The sequence below is a fragment of the Pseudorca crassidens genome, chromosome 1 (assembly GCF_039906515.1).
Source record: "Pseudorca crassidens isolate mPseCra1 chromosome 1, mPseCra1.hap1, whole genome shotgun sequence".
In the NCBI taxonomy this organism is placed as follows: domain Eukaryota; kingdom Metazoa; phylum Chordata; class Mammalia; order Artiodactyla; family Delphinidae; genus Pseudorca; species Pseudorca crassidens.
The window spans coordinates 88,243,331-88,264,717 of NC_090296.1; the positions used below are offsets into that span (position 1 = coordinate 88,243,331).

General features: G+C 44.5%; 1 protein-coding gene across 1 annotated transcript in view; it reads left to right on the forward strand.

Annotated features, from left to right (window-relative positions):
- The first annotated feature begins 5,505 nt into the window (after window positions 1–5,505).
- Window positions 5,506–21,387, forward strand: part of SORD (sorbitol dehydrogenase) — a 35,505-nt gene continuing 19,623 nt past the window's right edge. The window contains exons 1-3 of the mRNA XM_067745615.1: window positions 5,506–5,787; window positions 16,041–16,074; window positions 19,933–20,097. Coding sequence (XP_067601716.1) covers window positions 5,506–5,787; window positions 16,041–16,074; window positions 19,933–20,097 — 481 coding nt within the window. The remainder of the gene's footprint in view (window positions 5,788–16,040; window positions 16,075–19,932; window positions 20,098–21,387) is intronic.

The following is a 21,387-nucleotide window of genomic DNA, read 5'->3' on the forward strand; positions in this document are numbered from 1 at the left end:
CTGTTACTATTATTATTTATTTTTATGCTCAATTTTTCTCTAATTTGACCAGTAGAAGTGTCTTCAGTCTGGCTTCTGTGACCTTTAATATATTTCATCATTCTTGGAATACTTCCTTACTTTCTGCCACAACAAGTTCACAGGTTCATCCTGTATGTTCCTTTCTCAGCATACTTTTCCTTTCTCAGCCCTAGATTAAGTCATTTCTTCAAGGAGACCTAGTTTCTGTTAGTGGAGAATGGTATTTAGAAGCCAAGATTTGGTGTTACATGTGCTTTTTGCTGTTGAGTATCACTGTTCCCAAGCTCTTTCAGTAGACAGAACTATGGAGTGTGTGTGTACACATACAGATATTTATATTTATTTGTCTGTCTGTATTGAAAACCATAAGTTCACACTGATCTCTTCAATTTTATCCAACACCACACAGGGTTCATTCTGTTTTTCTCTCTTTCTGTATTTGTTTTTGTTGTTGTTTTTTTGGCCACGCCACACGGCTTGCGGGATCTTAGCTCCCCAACCAGGGACTGAACCTGTGCCCTCAGCAGTGAAAGCCCAGAGTCCTAACCACTGGACCTCCAGGGAATTCCCTCTCTTTCCATACTTGTAACTTCCTTCTCTAACAGTGAAACCTTGCTCCCATCATCCTTGATATATTTACTTATTTGCCCCCTCACGAAAGCACATGCTGTCCCCAACTTACCCAGGCTCCCACACCCCACACTGGTTCCTCCTCATGGTCATCCTCTTCATCATACTCAGTCTCCCTCACCTCACCCTGAGCTGTGCTCCCCCCAGATGGACTCCTCCTCACCTTTCTAGGGCTTTGACATTCCATGTTACTACCACTCCCCTGTGAGGATGCCCTTCTCATCCCACTCAAGCTGCCACCCCCTCATTTACCCCCTCCTTACCTCCAGTGTGTAGTATGTCCACATTAGATGCCCTCAGTTTTATGACAAACTCTTCTATCACAAGTTTCATTTGCCCCCCAACAATATTTTTCTGGTGAATGTTCTTTTCATTTTTTCCCTTTCCTTTTTTCCTGTATGATGTTTGTATAGTTCCTATTACAATCCTTTATGGATAAGTAATTTCTGAATGAAGTAAATTATTCCTGACCAGCTATTTGTAGACATGACATGAAGGAAGAGGACAAGGCTAAGTTCTAGGCTAACAGGAATTTCCCCTATGACCCAGATTGTCTATAAGAGCTCTTCTAGCTCCTACTTCTCCCAGCCACAAAGATAGGCAGCTGTTGAGATGTTTATAACAGAACCTACCAGTTCTTTCCCATTGCCTCCTTGTCAACAGGATTCCTTATTCAACCCATCTTCTCTGATTCTCAGAACCAAACCAGTTCTGGAGCTTCCACCACTAAGCTATGCTCCCTGTTCTTGCTGCAAAATGGACTTTGTACCTTAAAGTGAACTCCTCACCTTAGAGAAGTATAATTTTCCAGCTTTTTCCCTGAGGTCTTCAGCCACAGACATTCTCACATTTCTTCTTGCACTTCTGCATTTTTAACAATGTGAAACACTGGAAGACCTATATATACCCCTGGGTTGGGTCCCCTTGCTCAATGTGGCCCTCCCCCACTGTTGACATTTAATGATGGTCTCCTCCCCCTTGAGGATTCCATGTGTGTGGTTCCTTCAGCAGGGAATATACACTCTCTCCTTTGTCTCACTGCTGTGACTACCTAATTCTTTCAAGTACAGCTTATACATCACTGTCTTGGAGCAAACTTTCCTTGCTTTCAAGCTAGACTGAGTTTCCCTGTTACACACTTTTGTGGTATGCTTACCTTTTTCTTCATAGCTTTTACCATTATTATGGATGAGTCATTACTTTTGTGATTATCTATTTAATAGCTTCCCCTCCCTGAAGTGGGGATTGTGTTTGTCTTGTTCATTGTCTCCCAAACACCTTGTACCTGGCATGTCGTAGATATTTATTACATATTTACTGAATGAATGGATGAATGATCCCAACCTATTATGGCTCCTATTCCCATCTTTGCACTAAAACCATTTTCCATGATCACCAATAACTTCCTTGTTGCTAAATCCACGAGATACTTTTTGGTTTCTACCTTGACTTCTCGTAAGTATTCAACAGTTGGCCACTTCCTTCTTAAAACACTGCCTTTTCCTATTAGGGCTTCACTAATTCTCAGGATCCTTTGCTGGTCCCTCTTTCTTTTCCTCATCCCTCAGTGTTGGATGCTCAAAACTTAGACCTGAGCTGTCTCTTTTTTCATGCTACACCCTCTCACTATGTTATCTCGTTTCTCTTATTGCTTTAAATATAGTCTATATATCAGTGATTCCAAATTTAGTCTAGACTTTTCAAGCCTAGACTTTCCCAGACCCTTATATTAAACATGCCCTTATATCACGTGGTCATTTCACCTGGATGTCTCATAGGCATCTCAGACTTGGCCTATCCAAAATTACCTGCCTGATCTTTCTCCCAAACCTTCTCCTCCCTCAATGCTGTCTATATCAGATAATTATATCTCATCCCTCCAGTTAATCATGTCAGAAATCTGAGAGTAGACCTTTCCACTACATTCTCCTCAACTTCTATAAGCCAGTCCCCTACCAAGTCCCATGGAACCTACCTCAAAAATAAATCTATCCTCTTCACTCCATCTCTACTTCTACCATTTGTCTAAGTCCAAGTTATCATCCTCAGCTGACATGTGGGAGTAACCTTTAACTCCACGTCCGCTTGCTTGCACTCTTCTGTGCCAGCAGCACGGCCACCACTACCACCAAGCGCCTCTCTCCCCTGGATAGTTCTAGATTAAAATTCCTGCCCTCTTAGTTCCTTTTTCTAACCCTTCTTAATCCTTTCTTGAGATCTGCTAATGGCAGGTATATTACTAGTTCCTTGGGGAAGCCCATTAATCTCATCCATTACATATGGATTTTACTAGTTTAACTCTCATTGGTAACCTTATTTCCAAGGTCTGCAGGAAACCTTATGGTTTCTTTTCGGTTTTTTGTTGTTGTTGTTGTTTCTTTCTTTCTTTTGTTATAAATAGCCAGGTTTGAGTAATTGAATAGTTGATGACCAAATGGAGAAATCCGGAAATCAGAGTTTTATAACTGTTCTGATCTTTGGAACACTAAGGCGCCTTAGCACACTGATTTTTCTTGTTGGCATACTGTGTAAAATTCCAGATCTGAAGTAACCCTGTATCAGTGATAGGATGTTCCGTGGGCTAATGTGTCCCTTTTTCTGGATATGTGCCCCCAGAAGATATGCATCCTGTGATTTAATTTTTAAATTCCAAATACGTTTTCACAGCAGAATTTTACTGACAAGTTGTTGAAGTTATATTCAGTGGAGAGAGTGCTTAAAAGTGCCGTACTGTTTGGGAAAGTTAGGCAGAAGCCCAGAGAAGCTGTGCTAAGCAGGCCACCAGCAAAGGCAAAGCCAGCATTTTATCCCTTATTCAGTAAAATGCCTAAAAAACCTGTTGCTCACCATTGTGGATGCTGGTCTCTGTTAGGAAATTATGTAGAAATATCACAAGTTTAAATACTATAATAACAACTTGCTTTTTTGTTTTAAAAATGTCAGTTTCTTAAGAATCCTTATCAACTCACCATGTTAATTTTTCTATAAAGGGCCCTAGTCATAGAATATATTTTTGAAGGTATCTCCTGCCCTTCCAAATCTCTTGGTCCTCAGCCAACAACCTTCAAGAGAGTTTCAAAGTCCTATTGCTCAGGAGAAAACAAATACCACTCCAAGTGTGGCAGTTGTGTCATTATTTTAATGACTCTTGCTTTGGTTCTGGTGTTCTGTTTTCTTAATTTAAAACTCAAGAAGTGTCTACTTCAAGTAGCCCTCAGCTCTTAAGCCATTCCTGGGGCTTTCTCCATCTTCAGCTTTCATTGGAAACACATTCTGGGAGACTGTGATGAAACTCCTCAAGACAAGGAGGGGAGGCTGAATTTTAAATTCAGGTGCATGAGCGAAGGCAGGCAACTCCTAGTCAGTCATCTCTCCGAGGCCTGCTCAGGAGCTGAGTGCAGGAACAACCTGGGGAACAAGCCAAGCACAGCCACACCTTGTGGGAGGTGTCTCAAAGCAAAAACAGGACTAACTCTGCAAGTCCCCTGCAAAATCCATCCCACTGCCTGTTATACCTTGTAATACGCCCCCTCTCCCCCCGCCACTTCCCTTTTTGTCGTTATTGGCATTCCAGAGCTTGATCCATGTTCATCATCCAAAAAACAATTTTGTTTTTGAGATCCTACACTGTACAGAACACTTTACCAGGTTCTGTTTAAGAAATGAGGCCTGGGACTCCCCTGGTGGTCCAGTGGCTAAGACTCTGTGCTTCCAGTGCAGGGGTCCCGGTTTCGATACCTGGTCAGGAAACTAGATCCCATATGCTGCAACTAAGTGTTCACATACCGTGACTAAAGATCCCACATGCTGAAACTAAGACCCGGGGCAGCTAAATAAGTAAATAAATAAATAAAATATTAAAAAAAAAGAAAAGAAAGAAAGATATGAGGCCTTAGCCTCAGTGGTCTTCCAGTGCATCTTCGGAAGGGATGAGTACTGGTGAAAATACAGGCTGTGTCCCATATGTGAGGCCTGCAGTAGGTGCCGCACTGAGACATCTTCAAGGAATGAGGTGCTGGGGAAAGTGTCCAGGAGGAGGTCAGAGGATCTGGTAGAGTGTCTGGAGGAGGAGGAAAGGCTGTAGGGAATGAAATCCCTACACTGTCTTCAAAGTCTGAAAAGGAGGGTGGGGCCTTTGCAGACTTAGGCCTTTCTAGAGGGCAGCTCACTCCCCTTAGAGTAAAACTTCACTATTTGTTGAAGGGGAGAGAGGCTTCAAGAAAAAATCTGGGCAGAAATCCTGCTTCTAATATAAGAAGCAGAGCTGGTTAAGAGAAAGTGGCTCACAGATTTCATTTCACAGCTCCTTTACACTGATGTGTCAGGCCTGTGGGATGACGCACCAACTCGTTCATTCACTTCTGGTGCCAGGCACTTTGTGGATGCTGGGGACATGGGGCCAACATGGACACTGCATCAATGCAGGGCCTGTTTCCCACTTGTAGACCGTGCCCCACCTGCAGCCTCAGCATTATCAATGCTAATAATACTGACCCTCAGGCCTCAGCTGCGACTAGACTTTACTGCATCAAAATCTCGGTGCTGGTCCTGAGAAACTGCCCCACATTGCCCATCCCCCTTATTCTGCAGCTAAAGTTTCAGAACTCTGGTCTGGGGGGGGTTGCCTCTGCAGACTACTTTCAGGGCAGATTGGACCCCTTGGATGTGAGACAGACAAACAGTGCAGGTGGATCTGGGTTGGCCTTTGCCACCCCTCCCTACCCCTCCCCACCCACTCCCTACTCCCTCCCTACACTCTCTACCCCTCCTTACCCCCTCCTCCCCAGCCCCCGGCCCCCCCTCTCCCAATCCCCTACCCCCAATCCCCCACCCCACGCCCTTCCCTGTCTTGCCATGGGGAGGGAGCAGGGCAGTCCCGCCCCGCCCCGCCCCTCCACGCAAGCCCCGCCCCGGCTGTCAGGGACTAGGAAACCCCGCCCCGAGCCGGGCGCGCGCTCCCAGGCAAAGCCCAGCCTACCGCCCCTTATCCCCAGCTCTGCACGGGGTCGCCAACCGAACCACCTCAAGAGCTGCGGATTGCAGCCTCGGCGGACCCAAGAGGTAGAGAGCGACATGGCGGCGGCCAAGCCCGAGAACCTCTCCCTGGTGGTACACGGACCCGGAGACCTGCGCTTGGTAAAACTGGAATGGGAGTGGGAAGTCTTGCCCGTTCCTGCCCTATTCACTTCCAAGCGCAGCCGCGGTCTGAGCTGGCCAATTCCAGCGCGGTGCGGGCCCCACACTGCGCGCCCAGGCCGCCCAGATAGGATCTGGTTACCATGTTGGGGGGAGGGGCACGGTAGGCGGTTAGTTTTAAGGTGCTAAGAGCAGGGTTCTTGTCGCGTGGCCTTCTGGAACCGAGCCCAGTGGCCGGCACGTGGCCAGAACCCAGGAAGGTTGCAAAATGATTGAAGCCTTCTCCCTCCTTTGCCAGCTGCAGATTCATAGTCCAGCCTCTTGTCATTGCACTTTGCAGAAGAGATACCAGGGAGGCTGCCTGGTTTAGAGGACACGTACTGAACTTCTCTGAGTAGACAGTGCAGGGCAGAAAGGGGGGCCATAGGGACATTTAAAAGCTGTGGAACTCGTATTTAATCTTTAATGCTTGGGGCTGATAAAACCTCCTTTGCAGGATTATTATGATCAGCGGAGTACCTAGCACTTAATAGATACTCAGAAAGTGCGAGCTCCTTCCACTTTCCTGCCAGCACAGGCCTCCATCTCTAAGACTCTTGGTGTTCGCCATGCCTGTTCCAGATTTCTGGATCTTGATAGTCTTCATGTTCTAAAGCTCCTTTCCTCCTTACCTCCCGTAGTCCACATCTGGTTCATGTTCCAGCCATTTTCCTTCCTGATGCTGCTCACCTGTCCCTTTAAGAGCATTATGTGTGTGTCTTCTCCACTCCAGATCCTGCCTCTGCTCAGTGGCTCATGGGGCCAAAGTTCTGGGAGCTGCAGAGTCAGCCCTGTGGTTGTGCCAGGGCTCCCTTGACAGAGCCCTTCGCAGGCGGGCCTGGGCAGTGGGTATGTGGGACCAGTGCCGGCCATCTCTGCTGTTCCCTAGCACTTCCTTCCCCCTCACAGAGAACATGCGCCAGGGTCTAGATTGGAGAGACTCAGAAAAGTATCCAGATTAGCAGTTCTTGACTGTTTGAGAATCTGTGGTCTCTCTCCCCACAGAATGCAAACAGATGGAGTTTGGCAGCAGTTTCAGAGAGTTCATGGACTTCCTTTAAGCCTCTCCTTCATAGACCCTCTAGAGGTCTCTGAACCCCAGACTAAGAACTCCTGCCCAGAGCCAACTCATCATTTCCTCAGCTGGGAAAGTGCCATCTCCAAGCTGACAGGCTTCATTAGTTAACAGAGCCCAGAAAAGAACCCAGAAGTTCAGACTCCCATTCCAGTGTTCTTTCTACTCCCCTTGGAGCTTCCACCCAAGATCCTGAATTAAAGTGACACTATTAGTTTTTATTGCTGCAAATGCCAGATGGTATTATGAAGAAAGGAAAGTGGTACAGCTCTACACAGCTTACAGAGTGATTTCAAGCTCAGTCCTGCATTCTACAAACATTTACTAGATGAGAGGGTGCCTGCCATGTGCCAAGCACTGGGCTGGGGGTCCAGAGAGGAGGAGGAGAACACAGCCCCTACCCCCAAGCTGCTCTAGGGAGTCAGACAGATGCTGTAAACAATAAAACTGTGTGAGGGCTTTGATGGAGCATAGAGAGTAAAGGCCTCACAGGGTGCCCTTGGCCCAGGGTAGAGGCTCTGGAAGAGATGGATGCTACTTAGCTGTTTCTTGGACGGAAACTGGGGGTCGTTCATGTAAGTGGAAGAGCAAGTGCAAACTAAGTGAAGTACAAAATCGCAAGTCTTGTTTACCGGTCCTGTAAATAGTGTGATGCACTGAATGCACCGGTGGTGAAGCTGGAGAGGTAGATAGGCCCTGCCTCTCCATCTGCTCAGGGCCTGCCTGAAAGTCATGTACCTAATAATGAGCAGAACTGTAATTACAACCCCAGTATCTGCTTTACCTTAATTCCTAAACTCAGGCTCTCCCACTGCTCAGCCATTGTTTATGTGGCTCAGTAGAACAAAGCCTTGAATAAAGAAGAGGGAGGGTGGGGAGGCTCACCTACAGTTGGTCTTATCAGCTGTGCCTTAGAATCCCCTCCTGACTGAATTAGGGGCTGGGTTAGGGTGAGTGTATCCTAAAGAGATGAGAATGTGATAGGCTGGAGAATGTAGCTTATGGTTGTGGGATGTGTACGCTAACTGGGTGAAAGGGTTCATTCAGGGTGGATTCAGGAGGACCCCAGCTCTGTTGGAGGTGATGGGGTTCATTTACTAGACAAAGGAGAGTAGATTAAAATGATGAGATCAGGCTTGAATTTAAGATGTCTCTGGGACAGGACATTTTGGGGTCTCTGAGAAATTACCTTGGTTCTAGGGATCTGGAGACACTTGCAACCCAACACAGACCCTTCTGGCCCTCACCACTCCTTCCTGAGCATGGTCGTTCCCCAGCGCCTCCATAGGGAACTCCCTGGTAGGGTATCTCTGCCCTTGCACCCCCTTCCTTAAAGCAAATAGGCTAAGTGGTTTGGGGTTGAAATGGGGTTAGACCTGGGCCACTTGAAACTTGTCCCCTACCTACCAGGAAGGAAACCTGACACCCAGCCTTCCTCCTACCTGCCTGTGGAGAAGGCAGGATTCCCTTTTCTTTCTCCAAGCTGTGGCTGCAGGGAAGGAAAAATTAAACTCCTTCACTACTAGGTAGCTAGTGATCACCACAGTCCCAGCAAGGGCGGAGGCCTTGGGCCTTGGGGACTTGGGCCTGCACAGTGGTTTGGGCCTTGGGGCATTTATAAGTTGGGTGGTAAATCAGAGAGGGTGGGAATGTATATACACATGTATATACTGAGAGACTGTCCGTTTCTTTATATCATTCCTTATCATGAGGACTTAGGACTCCTATATCCCCTCTTCCCCACACACACACCATTTTAAATAGAGAACGTGTGGACTTTTAAGGAGCAGTGGAAGAGGCGACCAAGCTGATGCATAGAGACGAACAGCCTATCAGCAAACAGTGTCAGCTGGCTGAGATCTCTTCAAATGGAAACAGTAACGAGGTCACAAGCCAGGTTGGGGCCAGAGTGGAGTTTAGCCCCAGCTCTACTGCTTCTGGTTGTATGACTTGCCAAATTACTTTCTGCTTCAGTTTTCTGTCTGTATGATGGGGATGATAGTAGTACTCACCTCTGGGTTGTGTGAGGATTAGATAGTATCAGGGAGTAAGAAATTTTCCTCTACCCTTCTAGGTTCTTCTGGCAGGTCTAAGAATTAAATTGACATGAGACAGGGGAAAAACAAAAATTTATTAACATGTATACATGGGAGAGGCCCAGGAAAACTGAGAAAGTTGCCAAAATGGCCAAAGCCCTCACCCTAAATACCATCCTCAGCTAAAGAGAAAAGAAGATGTTGAGGGCGGGGAGAGTCACTTATGGGAGGTTGCCAGGAAAAGCACAGAAAACAAGGGTAAGGTTGTTATACAGTTTTAAGTCATTGCCTTCTCCACTGATGAGTTTCTAGAGATTAGGTCATACTCCTCTTTTTGGTACTTTGAGGGAGACACCCTTATAAGTGGAGATTTCCCTTACAAATGTGTCACTTGGGTTTTCCGAGCTTTTCCCAAATCTGCTGTTTCTTTAAAAAAATAGCCAGCTTAAAATAATTAATATGCCCTAGAGACATATTTTGGGATGGCAAATTCTGCTCCCCTACAGAATTCTCTCTCTGAATTACTAGTTCATAGAGTTGGGATATCAAATAGTCAAATTAGTTTTTCTTTGAAGAAGCTGTTTGATGGGATAGTTTGTGCTTCACAAAGTATCAGAGATGAAGGACCAATTTTATTTTTATTTCCTGTTGGCCATGGACCAATATGTTTGTACCAACATTTGGATGCTGCAGCAATGTCAGAATGCTGTAAACATTTCTAAATGCTCCTATCAATTTCTGTGCATATTGCATCACCTATCAGGGCCAGTCCATGGAGCATACTGAGTACACATTATCTCCCTTATTCTTGATGGCCAGCTCTATCAGATTCCAGGCATCTGGACAGGGAGAACAGGAGCAGCGAGGTGGACACCATGCAGGGGATGTAGTCACATTTTTGTTTTATGATTAGCTGCATGAGAAGAGAACAAGTTAAAGGGAAAAGAATCATTTCAGAGTGATGGGTTAATGTTATTTAATTACAAAGGGCAGAGAAAATAGTGTGTCAGCATCAAGTTTAAACATTAATCAGAGTACCATGAAGATATTTCTTAGAGGTTTTGCTCTGTGAGGAAATGTATTATGCTAGGTGTCAAAAGAATTGCTTTGAATCTGTAATGATATTTCAAAAAGTAAGATAATTCTGTATCTGTAATACAGCACATTCAAGGCATCCCCTCCTTGCATATACACATTGCTGTTAAGATTTTGGGTGAGGAGGAGGGGATTGTAGAAAGAGGAATGGTCCTAAATGTCAGGTCTCTCCCTGGTTTTGCTACTAGTAGACAGAGCTGCTTGCTTCTATAGAATCAAATTAAAGGGCCCTGAAAGTCTTCAAGGAAAAGCTGGGTTAAACTGGGAGATTACTGTGAGTGAGGAAATGCAGGCCACTTAACCCTTTAATACCTGAGCTAGACTTATAAGTCAGAGGCAGTTGAGGCTGAAAACAGAATCTAAAACTCCTTCAGAAAAAGAGAAAACTAGGTAGTAGCAAATAGCCTAAAGAAATGCCTCCTTTCACTTTCATCTTAATTATGTTTCAACAATAAAACAAAACCCAACCAGATAAACAATAGGCAGTTAAATCCAGCAAATACTGCCATCTCTGCCAACTCCTATGGAAGGGCAGTGCCTTTGTCTGCAAAAGGCCAAGAAGTAGAAAGCTAACATTTTCCCCTAAAAGCAGGAGGAACAGTAAACAATACCACAAATAGGATTTTAACATTTTATGTAATAAGTCCCAGCACTACTAAGAGACCTGGTAAAAGTAACCCTGTTCTGTGGGGAAAACTAGAATTATGGATGGATGTGGGGAAAATTTCTTTTAAAATTGCCTGATAGAGAAATTACGGAGGAAAAATACGTACTCATGTATACCGTATTGGCGTCCACTTGTTAAGTCTTTTAGTGTGGCTGTTAAAGCTGGCAGTTTTCCCCAAACCAGATTTACAAGAAGAACATTAATTGTTGGAGAAAATATGGTTGGATTTTGTGAAGTGATATTCAGCTCAATAATGTTTTAGAAATGTAAATGTTCAGTTACATAGACCTGAACACAATGAGCACTTAATCAGTGATACTAATAGGCTAGAGCATCCAACCAAGCTCAGAGTCTTCATATTTTCGCTTTAAATAAAGAAGCATCTAATAGGTTCATGTATAGTTATGTTCATACATTTTGAATTAGGAGGAATTTTTTTATAGTTTATTTATCACAGCTGAGAAATAATCCTTTAACCATCCCATATGGATTCAATTGTAGGTGCTGGGGAAACTCAGGAGAGGAAGGATGGTGAGGATAGGGAAGACTTTTTTCAGGAAGTCATTGTTTCTCTCCATGTTCATGATTCATGTTCATGAGTCTCTGTCCCTGACCCATGCCTGATCCCCAGTCCCAGGAGTACAGCGACCTATTGGACAACCCCACCTGGATGTCCCCCGACACCACAATCCCAACACACCCAAACCTAAAATCTCCCTGAGTTCCCACAGGAATTAGAAAGTCATTCTAGATGTCTCCCTTCCCCTCACTTCCCACCTCCTGTGCAATCTCAGTGAAGAAGGAGGGGAATTGGCCAGTGGAGAAATGTCCCCCTTGAGGTGAGGGAGTGAGTGTGCGGTGGTTTGGGAATTGCAGGAGGTTTGCAAGGAGGCAGGTAGCCCGCAAAATGAGGGGTTTAGGATTTTGCAGGGCCACTGGGCACTTTAAATGAATTTGTGTTTTAGAAAGATTGTTATCAGCAGGAGGCTGGTTGGAGCCCAGAGAGCCTGGGCTGGAGGCTGGAGACTGGCTCAGTGAACTTTGGGAGAGTGTCTGACCCTTCTACTTTGACCCTGAGTTTGCCAGGACAGGACCAATGCGGCTAGAACAAAGCCTTTTAGGATAAAGTGGCCAAATGGGAAACCTTTGGATTTTCCTCCCACCCTCAAAACACCCTTCAAGCCCTGAAGGGAGGGGGAAAGTTGAGGAGGGAGGGAAGCAAAAGTAAGATTGTCTGCTCCGCTCTCCTTAAGGGTGTAGGGCAGCCAGCCAACAGGTTGACAGGAGACCTGGCAGGCAGAGCAGGTGGCAAAGGTGGGCTGCAAGGACCTAGGGCAAAACTGGCCGCTTTCTCCTAGCCCTGCCTGTTGTCCCTTACTCTAAGGCAGGGAGTACGGCTTTTACACTCAACTGATAGAATCAAGCCTAAAAACACTGCTGGAATCCTACTTGACTTTCTTCTGAATTCCAGCCTTTTAAGGAGCAGTCAAGTTCTCTTAATATAGACGTGAAAACAAGAGAAATACAGCTTTTCCCCAAAACAATTTTTAAAAACTACCCTTTTCAAGAGGAAACGGACAGGGTTGTCCAGAGCTGGTTCAACCGTATTGTGAGCTGATTATACAGAAAGGATTTTGATTTTATTTCTTTTATAATAAGAGCTAATTTATTTACTGTGAGTCGGGCACTGTTTTTATTTTGTTTTGGCCGTGCTGCATGGATTGTGGGATCTTAGTTCCCTGACCAGGTATTGAACCCTGGCCCTTGGCAGTGAGCGCGAGGAATCCTAACCAGTGGACTGGTGGGGAATTCCCAAGGGCACTCTATTTTATGATTATCTTCATTATACAGGGGAGGAAATTGAAGGCACAAAGAGGTTATGTAACTGCCCCGAGGTCACACAGCTCCTGGAGGGGAGCCTGGGTTTCAGCACAGACAGCGATTCCAGAGTCTGAGTTCTTCACCACTGTACCAGCTATGTTGTCTGGAGGAGGGAAAGGGCATCTTCTAATTTCTCCTCATGTTGAGGCCATTGCTGCAATCCAGGCGAGATGTACTGAGGGTGTGAACTCAGATGTGCAGCTGGAAGTTGAGGAAAGGGGGCCAATAGTGTATATTCAGGAAATATATATTTAAGCTAATTGGAGAAAATATATTTAGGAAAGGCAAGATAACATTTAGGATGTGAGAGGCACTTGAGATGATTCTGTGTTCCCACAGAGAGTTCTTCCTGAAGTATTTCCGTGATTTATTTGTGGTGGTGGTGCCAGTGGTGGGGAGACCTGAAGGTCATGGAAAGGAGAATATGTAAGTTAAGTATTTCAGTGAAAAATGCTGTAAAACTTACATAACTCAGTAAGGAACGGTTACTCAACTCCTCTTTATCCCCTTGTCACTATCACTCACAGAAAGATAAGAAATCCTGTTCAGGAAACTATGAATATGCCTGATTACAAAACCTTTGGGAATGAAGAAAGGGGGCAGGGGGTTAAAAGTGAAAGTTCTCGATCTCAGAGGAGCTAAGAAATTTTGATACATGAAAAATAGGATAAATGAAAGAATATCACCACCGTAATCTGAGACAGAAAAGGAGATTAAGTAAACAGGATTTAGCCAACATCATACCAAGGAACCATAAATGAAAAGCAGGGTTTTTTTAGTAACCATGCTGTAATAACTTTTGAAGACCTTGTGAGCCCTGCAGCCACGCTTAGGATAATATTTACAAACTTAGAGACTGGTCTTAACATGGTCTAGTGCTTAGGTGGCATGTCTCCTGCAGAGAAGGGAGACAGGAGCCAAGCTGAGCTGTAAGGGTGATTAGAATCAACAAGAAAGAGAAAAAAAAGTTGGTTTTCAGGGAGAGGTATTTAAGTTCTCCATAATGTGTGTTCTGCTACTAATGAAAAACCAGGTTATCGGCACAGCACCCTCTGGTGTCCAGGAGAGACGCTGCAGCTTTGCCCAGGTGGTAAGGGCAAAGTTGGTCAGCTCCGTTAATTCCAACAGACATTTACAGTAGTAATCTCTAGTGACCCAAGGGCAACTTGGTGTCCCCAACTGTGGCTTTGAGTTTGGATCTTACCACCTTTCCACCCCAAATGGGGTGTTTGGGCCTGGCCTGGTTGTAGCCAAGGATGTGAAGAGTATGCTGTGGAATTCCCAGTGCCCGGGAAGCTGCCTACTAGTGTCTTTAGGGGGCTATGAGGGTGGGGGAGAGTACAGTTCCATGTTTGAAACAAAAGGCCTTACTTACTCTTTAGTTTCAATTTAACCTGCAATTTAAAATTTTACTCTGTGTAACAGAAGCAGAACTTTACACAGCAGTCCCTGATACTGTGTAATGCCAGATGTGGAACCAGCAATTTTGAGAAAGGTTTTGGTGACAGCCAGCTATCCGGAGTTGCCGGTCCTAGATGGATTCCCTCCTTCCCTCCCTCCTTTCCTTCCTTCCTTCTTTCCTCTCTGCCTTCCAAATTTATTAAGAGATGAAAAAGCTGCCTCTTGACCCCACGTGATGCTGCTTTGGATGCAGCTCCATCATTTACTACCTTAGTGTTACTATAGACAAATTGCTAAATCTCCCCATTCCTCAGCCTCATCATACGAAAAATGGGGTAATAATAAAGGCACTACATAGGATTGTCCTACGGATGAGCTGAGGTGATGCATACACAGCACTTAGCACAGGACCTGACAAAAGGAAGTTGGTCAGTGTTAGCTAATCAGCATTAGCATTATCCCTTTGACCTTTGTTTCACTGGAGACAGGGAGTTCAGATAAGCATTGAGCTGTTACAACAGAAAGGGCTGGTAATCTCCAATGAGCAAGAACCTCAGACTTCCTGTGGAAATACTGTTATGGAGGGTGATTATTTAACCAGTGCAAGCCCCCCAGGTTTGGAGCAGGGCACTGTACCTGGTGCCAGAGATGGAAGGCATAGTCTTTGGCAACTAGGTACTTATCTTGCTAGCAAAATAGCCCTAGGATTATTATTATTTTTTTATATTGGAGTATAGCCGATTGACATGTTGTGATAGTTTCAGGTGCACAGCAGAGTGACTCAGCCATACCTACAGATGTATCCATTCTCCCCCAAACTCCCATCCCATCCAGGCTGCCACATAACACTGAGCAGAGTTCCCTGTGCTATACAGTAGGTCCTTGTTGGTTAACCATTTTAGTGTACATGTTGATCTCAAACTCCCTAACTATCCCTTCCCAGCCCTAGGATTATTTATTGCTACCCATAAAAGTATCTGGGGGAGGCCTTCTGAAGGAGGCAAGGTTTGAGCAGTGCTTCCTCCCAGAGCACTGTGCATTAGGCCCAGTTCCAAAATACTCATCCCCTGATTGACTTTCCTTACATCACCACTGAAGGAGAAAAGGCAGATTCTACCTTGGGGGTGCAGTGGGATGCAGTGAGGCAGACTTGGGAGTCAGACACACCTGGGATTAGACCTGGTTTATCCACTCTGGCCATATGACCTTGACCAAGTTATTTAACTTCCTAGCCTCAGGTTTCTCATCTACAAATGGTGGCCATGTGCCATGATGTATGTAAAGCCCAGTAGACTGTCTGGCACAGTATGTACAGTGAACACTTTTTTACATCCCTTCTCCCTCTTCTTGCTTGGCTGCCTTCAAAGAATTAATAAAATGAACACTTGGATTTGGCTACTCACTGCCCTTCCTCCCTGTCACCAGGAATTTCCTAGCCAGTTGGCAGTGGGAAAAAAGCTTGGTAAATTATCATCATCCTCATCATAAATAGCTGCGAACACTAGATTGCTTTTTAACTCGGTGAGAGTGGGCAAAATGCAGGTCCTATGTGTTCCCAAGGGGCCTCTAAAACACCACATGGGAGGTTTTGGAAGAGAGTAAGTAACAACTATTGGTCTGTGCACTGATGTGAATGAGCGGAGCACACACACTTTCTCCAACCTGTCTAGAGACAAAAACCCTCCTGTGCAACTGCCAGAAACACCTCATCCTTGCCCTGTATGAGTTTGCCAGACCAAACAGATCTGTATTTAAGGATGTATTTTCCACATTCCATATTAGAGACCCAGAAGCATCCTTTCTCCCAGGGTGTGCAAGTAGTATACTTTTTCTTGGTCCACGGCAAATTGCACCAGTGGGTGGGATGAGGTCAGAAGTTAGAGTCAGCAGTATTCAGGGTAGCCCCTCAGGCATCCACCCAGCAGCAGTATGGTCTGAGTCTGTGTTAATTATAAGAAGAATTATTTGAATGAAACTTTAATATAAAAAAAGAATGAAAATGTTCATAAGGTAAAGTTGTTGTGCATACTAAATGGTTTTTCTATTTTGTTTCCTTTAGGAGAACTATCCTATCCCTGAACCAGGCCCAAATGGTAGGTCCTGGGAATACTTGCCTTATATTTTATTGTTCCTTACTGTTTACCCTGGAGACACATGTGCATTGCTCATTTAGCCCTCTTTTTCTACTGTTTATTACTTAAAAGCCTCCATTAAAAACTATGCTTTTGGGCTTCCCTGGTGACGCAGTGGTTGAGAGTCCGTCTGCCGATGCAGGGGACACAGGTTCGTGCCCCGGTCCGGGAAGATCCCACATGCCGTGGAGCGGCTGGGCCCGTGAGTCATGGCTGCTGAGCCTGCACGTCTGGAACCTGTGCTCCGCAACAGGAGAGGCCACAACAGTGAGAGGCCCGGATACTGCAAAAAACAAAAACAAAAACAAACTATGCTTTTGTTAGGCTTTCAACGTAGTCCATTGTCCCCAGCGTGACTGGATAGATTCAATCTGGCTGCTACATGAAATAAAAGAAACAGTGGTAGAACCAAGAGAGTTACCGTATCAAACTGCTGACTTCTCCCAAAGAGTTTTTGACATAAAATTCTTCAATTTATGGACCAAAGGCAGAATTGTTCCTGTTTTGAACTAATGACAGAGTTACTCTGTCCTCTTTAAGCCAGAGGTTGGCTTATATTTGGGTGGCTGAATCATGTCCTAACCCTAATCCAAACTTTGAAATGGAGTGAGTCTATAGATCTTAATCTTTTAATTACAAAAGGGAACACCCAGGAAGGTCCAGGAAGACCAGGACCTTCTGTCCAGTGGGGATGGGAGGGGCTCCATGCAGCCCTACCCTACTACCCTAATCAACCAGGAGCAGAAATCGGGTGAGCACACTGGGGCAGGGTTCCCTTCACCTTTGCTCCACTCCTTCTGGCCGAACCTGCTGAGCTGAGCTGACATGCACGTTTCCTGTACTTTTGGAGGTCATGCCACCCTCTTAGCTATGGCAGATCACAACTGACAGTTCTCTAATTCCTTCCATCTCTGGAGTCCCACAGCAGGAAGTGAGGCTGGTGGTAAGGGGCAAAGTGTCTATAGATAGCTCATCCCACACCCAGCCACTCGGTTCTCTTTCTGTCCTTGATGAGTTGGGGGTGTGCTTCCCCACCTTGTCCCACCTTACCCCAGAACTGTGGCTTCTGTGTGAACATCAGATTGAAGGCAGCTTTCTTAGAGCCTCTAGAGCTTTGCTACTCAAAGACCAGTTGGGTTACTGATCTATAGCAATAAGAATACAGACAATAGCTGTTTCTATCAGTGTTTACCAAGTAATGTATATTTAAGGCTCAGTGTTTTTACTGAGATATTACATTCAGAGAAGTGAAAGAGACACTTCATTGTGTTCTGAAAAGTTGGTGTGGATTCCAGAGGTGGCAAAAAAAAAGGGGTGTGTGTGGCTGTTTTGGATCCAAAGGATCCTTTACTGTTTCTCTCTCTGGAGCAGCATTCTTCTCTCTTTCTTGCCATCCTTGAATTGGAAGGGGAAATGATGGTAAATTTCAGCTAGAGTTCTAGCAACTCAAATTTAGTCTCTTATTATAAATTGGTAACTTCACAAGAGGAAACTCTGAGGTAATTTTCCTAACTTGGATGACTTTTCCCTACCTTTGAACTCAGGATCCACCCTGCCACTTCTTACTCTGTTCACCAAAGCCAAGGATGAAGGAAGTTCTACAGAGCCACACCTGTTGGATCTCCCATGGTTTGTGGCAAGGGCAGTGTGTAAGACATCTGAGTGCAGAGCAGAGCTTTGGGTATCTTTGTCTTTCTAAGGCAGAACTTTTTCTCAGGGAGATATTTTGTAATGTGGTAAACTCAGTCAGACTAGACCAGTAATCCTTTGGGATTTAATTCAGCAAAGGGGCTCAGTAGCATCATTATTGTAAACTTGGAAAACTGACAAAAACAATATCACCAAATCTCACTGTATTCAAAGCTGTGAAGGAGAAATGCCAGTTGAAATCTTTGGATGGTTTAAATTAAAGGTGCATTTTTGAACAAAATAACAGGCATGAAGAACTCAGCCTGATAGCACACAAAGTATTGGCAAGCCTAGATTGTGCCAACCTCTCATGAATGGTTAAGAATCAAGCATAGCATATTAATTGTCTGGAAACAGTTATCTCCTAGAAAACAGTTTTTTTCTCTTAGGTAGTTGACACACTTCTTCCTACTAATAATATCTTTCATTCGGTACTAATCAGAGTTCTCCAGAGAAACAGAACTGAGAGAAAAGTTATTATTTCTATTTATTTATATATAGATTTACTTTGATATAGAGAGAGACAGGGTGGGGGAAGCTGCCTAGTCTGAAATTTGTAGAGATAACCAGCAGGTTGAAACTTCAGGTAAGTCTTGTGGAGAATTCCATCTCCTTCAGGAAACCTCAGAATTCTTTTAAGCCCTTCAACTGATTGGAGGAGGCTTATCCACAGTGTGGAGAGTAATCTGCTTTACTCAAAATCTACTGGTCTAAATGTTTGTTTTATTGAGGTATAATTGACATATAACGTTATATTAGCTTCAGGTGCACAACATAATGATTTGATATCTGTATATATTGTGACGTGATCACCACAATGTCTAGTTAACATTTGTCATCACAAATAGTTACAAATTTCTTTACCTGTGATGAGGACTTTTTTTGTTTGGCTGCATTGTGCGGCATGTGGGATTTTAGTTCCCCGACCAGGGTTGAACCCGTGCCCCCTGCACTGGGAGTGCAGAGTCTTAACCATTGGACCGCCAGGGAAGTCCCGACGAGAACTTTTACGATCTATTCTCTTAGCAACTTTCAAATATGCAACACAGTATTATTAACTATAGTCACTATGCTGTATATTACCTCCCTATGACTGATTTATTTTATAACTGGAAGTTTGTTCCCTTTGACCTCCTTCACCCATTTCACCCACCCTCCACTCCCTGCCTCTGGCAACCACCGTTTTCTGTATCTATGGAGCTTGGTACGTTTTTGTTTTGTTTTGGTTTGGGTTTTGGTTTTAGATTCCGCATATAAGTGAGATCATAAGGTATTTGTCTTTCTCTGACTTACTCACTTAGCATAATGCTCTCAAGGTCCATCCATGTTGTTGCTTTTTTTAAAAATATTTATTTATTTATTTATTTATTTTTGGCTGCATTGGGTCTTAGTTGCTGTGCATGGGCTTTCTCTAGTTGCAGCAAGCAGGGGCTACTCTTCGTTGCGGTGCGCGGGCTTCTCATTGCGGTGGCTTCTCTTGTTGAGGAGCATGGGCTCTAGGTGCGTGGGCTTCAGTAGTTGTGGCTCGCGGGCTGTAGAGTGCAGGCTCAGTAGTTGTGGCACACAGGCTTAGTTGCTCCGCAGCATGTGGGATCTTCCCAGACCAGCACTCGAACCTGTGTCCCCTGCATTGGCAGGTGGATTCTTAACCACTGCACCACCAGGGAAGTCCCAAGATTTCCTTTTCTTATGACTAATAGTCCATTGTGTATATATGCCACATTTACTTTGTCCATTCATCCATCAGTGGACCCTTAGATTGTTTCCATATCTTGACTATTGTAAAGCTGCAATGAACATGGATGTGCTTAAATGTTAATCACATCTAAAAAGCACCTTCACAGCAACATCTAGCATTTGACCAAACAACTGGGCACCGTATCCAAGCCAAGCTGATGCATAGAATTTGCCCTCACATGCAATTATTTTGCTCTGTGGAAGCTTTCTTGCCTTACAAGACTTAATCAAGTTTGCTGTTTAGCTTGTTTTTCTCTGTGATCTAAATCTTGTACCTGGCCTTTGAAACCAAGCCCTCTCCTTCATCCAGAGGAAAAACTCCAGGGTGCCTCAGAGGGGCAGAGAGGTCCTTCCCTCCCTCACTTGTTTTTTCCTTCTCCTTTATCTTATCAGAGGTGCTGCTGAAGATGCATTCTGTTGGAATCTGCGGCTCAGATGTCCACTACTGGCAGCATGGTCGAATTGGAGATTTTGTTGTGAAAAAGCCAATGGTGCTGGGGCATGAAGCCTCAGGAACAGTCGTAAAAGTGGGATCATTGGTCAAACACCTAAAACCAGGTCAGCAAAGCCCTTCAGCCAATGGATTTGTTTATTCATTCAACACAAATATCTGTACGTGATTTCTCAGAGTCAGGCCCTCTGTTAAACACTGGGGATACAGCAGTGAACAAGACAGTCTCAGTTCCTACACACATGGATCTTATGTTCCGCAGGAGAAGGCAGCTGGGACAGACAGTAAATTAATCAAAATTGTGTTGAGGGCAGCAGAGGAGAATACAGGGTGCGATCAGTGTATACTACCCTCCAGACCCCTGGCTTGTCTGAGGAAGGACAATTAGTTCAACACCTGAAGGCAAGTAAGAAATAAGCCAAGTAAAGGGGAGGGGAAAAATGTTCCAGCCACAGGAACGACAGAATGCCTCTACATGCTAAGAACCAGGGCCTTCTATGCAACATTGATCTTATTGGATGACTGGGAAACCACCAATATTTTTCTAGATTTGCTTAATTCAGGGAGGAATTCTCAGCTGTGGCAGATTGTGATGTTCCCCAACTCAGTGAATTAAATCCAAGCTGTCTTAGAATAGCCAGCTGTTGACTTTAACCTTCCTTTCCTGATGAGGCCACTTAATAGCCTGGGGATGATGGATTATTTAGGGGAAGGAGGGAGTTCTCAGGAGGTGCCGTCCTGTGTTATAAGGCTCTCTGAGCCTGGCTGCATGGTGAGGGATCCACTAGCTCTGAAGAAGCTAGACATGTGTCTCATTTGGGAATGTTAAGTCAGGCCCTTCATTTGTCATCAGTGAAGTCGAGAAAGCCCCTGAAGTTTTGCAGGGTTATCCCAAAATGGAAGGTTCATAGCTTCCAACAGCCACTGATTGGTTCTTACCTGTGGGACAAGGTCTCTAAATATAAGTCGTAATAGGAAGTGGGCTTCTCTAAATTTAAGTTATAACAAGCGCTTAATCAGCATCTACAATGGGTCCAGCCTTGTGCCCAGTGCTTTGGAGGATATAGAAAATTGAGAAGGTATGATCCCTGGATGCTTCAGTTTAGTTGAGGAGACCAGATATCAGGATATACATAAATACTTATATACATAAAAACCTATATATATATACATGTGATTATTTTAAGTTGCTGATCTCTTAAGTTTAAATGCATTTTAACAATCCTTCATTTTTACTCCCCCAATCCAATGTTCAATGTTTTCAACATCATATTTTACATATTTTTGTTTTGTGTATCCCTTAATTTCTCATTATAGATATAGATGATTTTACTACTTTTGTCTTTTAACCTTCCTCTTATCTTTATGAGTGATTGATCTACTATCTTTACTGTATA